A 207-nucleotide genomic window follows, 5' to 3' on the forward strand; every position below is an offset into this window, starting at 1 on the left:
GGGGGGGATGTCACCGGTGTTTTTGGGGGGCCAAGGGAAGGGTTTGAGGGGTGGCCAAGAGCCCCGTGTGTAAGCTCACCCGTGGCCAGGAACATGACGCGGTAGGTGGCCCCCGAGACGCCGCGGGTCTCGTCCACCGCGATGCGCGTGTAGGTGACGTCCGTCTTCACCAGCAGCGGCCGCCCCAGCGGCGGGGACACCTTCCCG

At 69.1% G+C, this 207-nt stretch overlaps 1 protein-coding gene across 1 annotated transcript in view; it reads right to left on the bottom strand.

Moving 5' to 3' along the window:
* Nucleotides 1-79: 79 nt before the first annotated feature.
* SEMA4A (sema domain, immunoglobulin domain (Ig), transmembrane domain (TM) and short cytoplasmic domain, (semaphorin) 4A) overlaps nucleotides 80-207 on the bottom strand; it is a gene marked incomplete at both ends in the record, with an annotated part of 2,353 nt that continues 2,225 nt past the window's right edge. The window contains one exon of the mRNA XM_010185221.1: nucleotides 80-200. Coding sequence (XP_010183523.1) covers nucleotides 80-200 — 121 coding nt within the window. The remainder of the gene's footprint in view (nucleotides 201-207) is intronic.

This window comes from Mesitornis unicolor, unplaced genomic scaffold (genome assembly GCF_000695765.1).
Source record: "Mesitornis unicolor isolate BGI_N332 unplaced genomic scaffold, ASM69576v1 scaffold32665, whole genome shotgun sequence".
Classification (NCBI taxonomy): Eukaryota; Metazoa; Chordata; class Aves; order Mesitornithiformes; family Mesitornithidae; genus Mesitornis; species Mesitornis unicolor.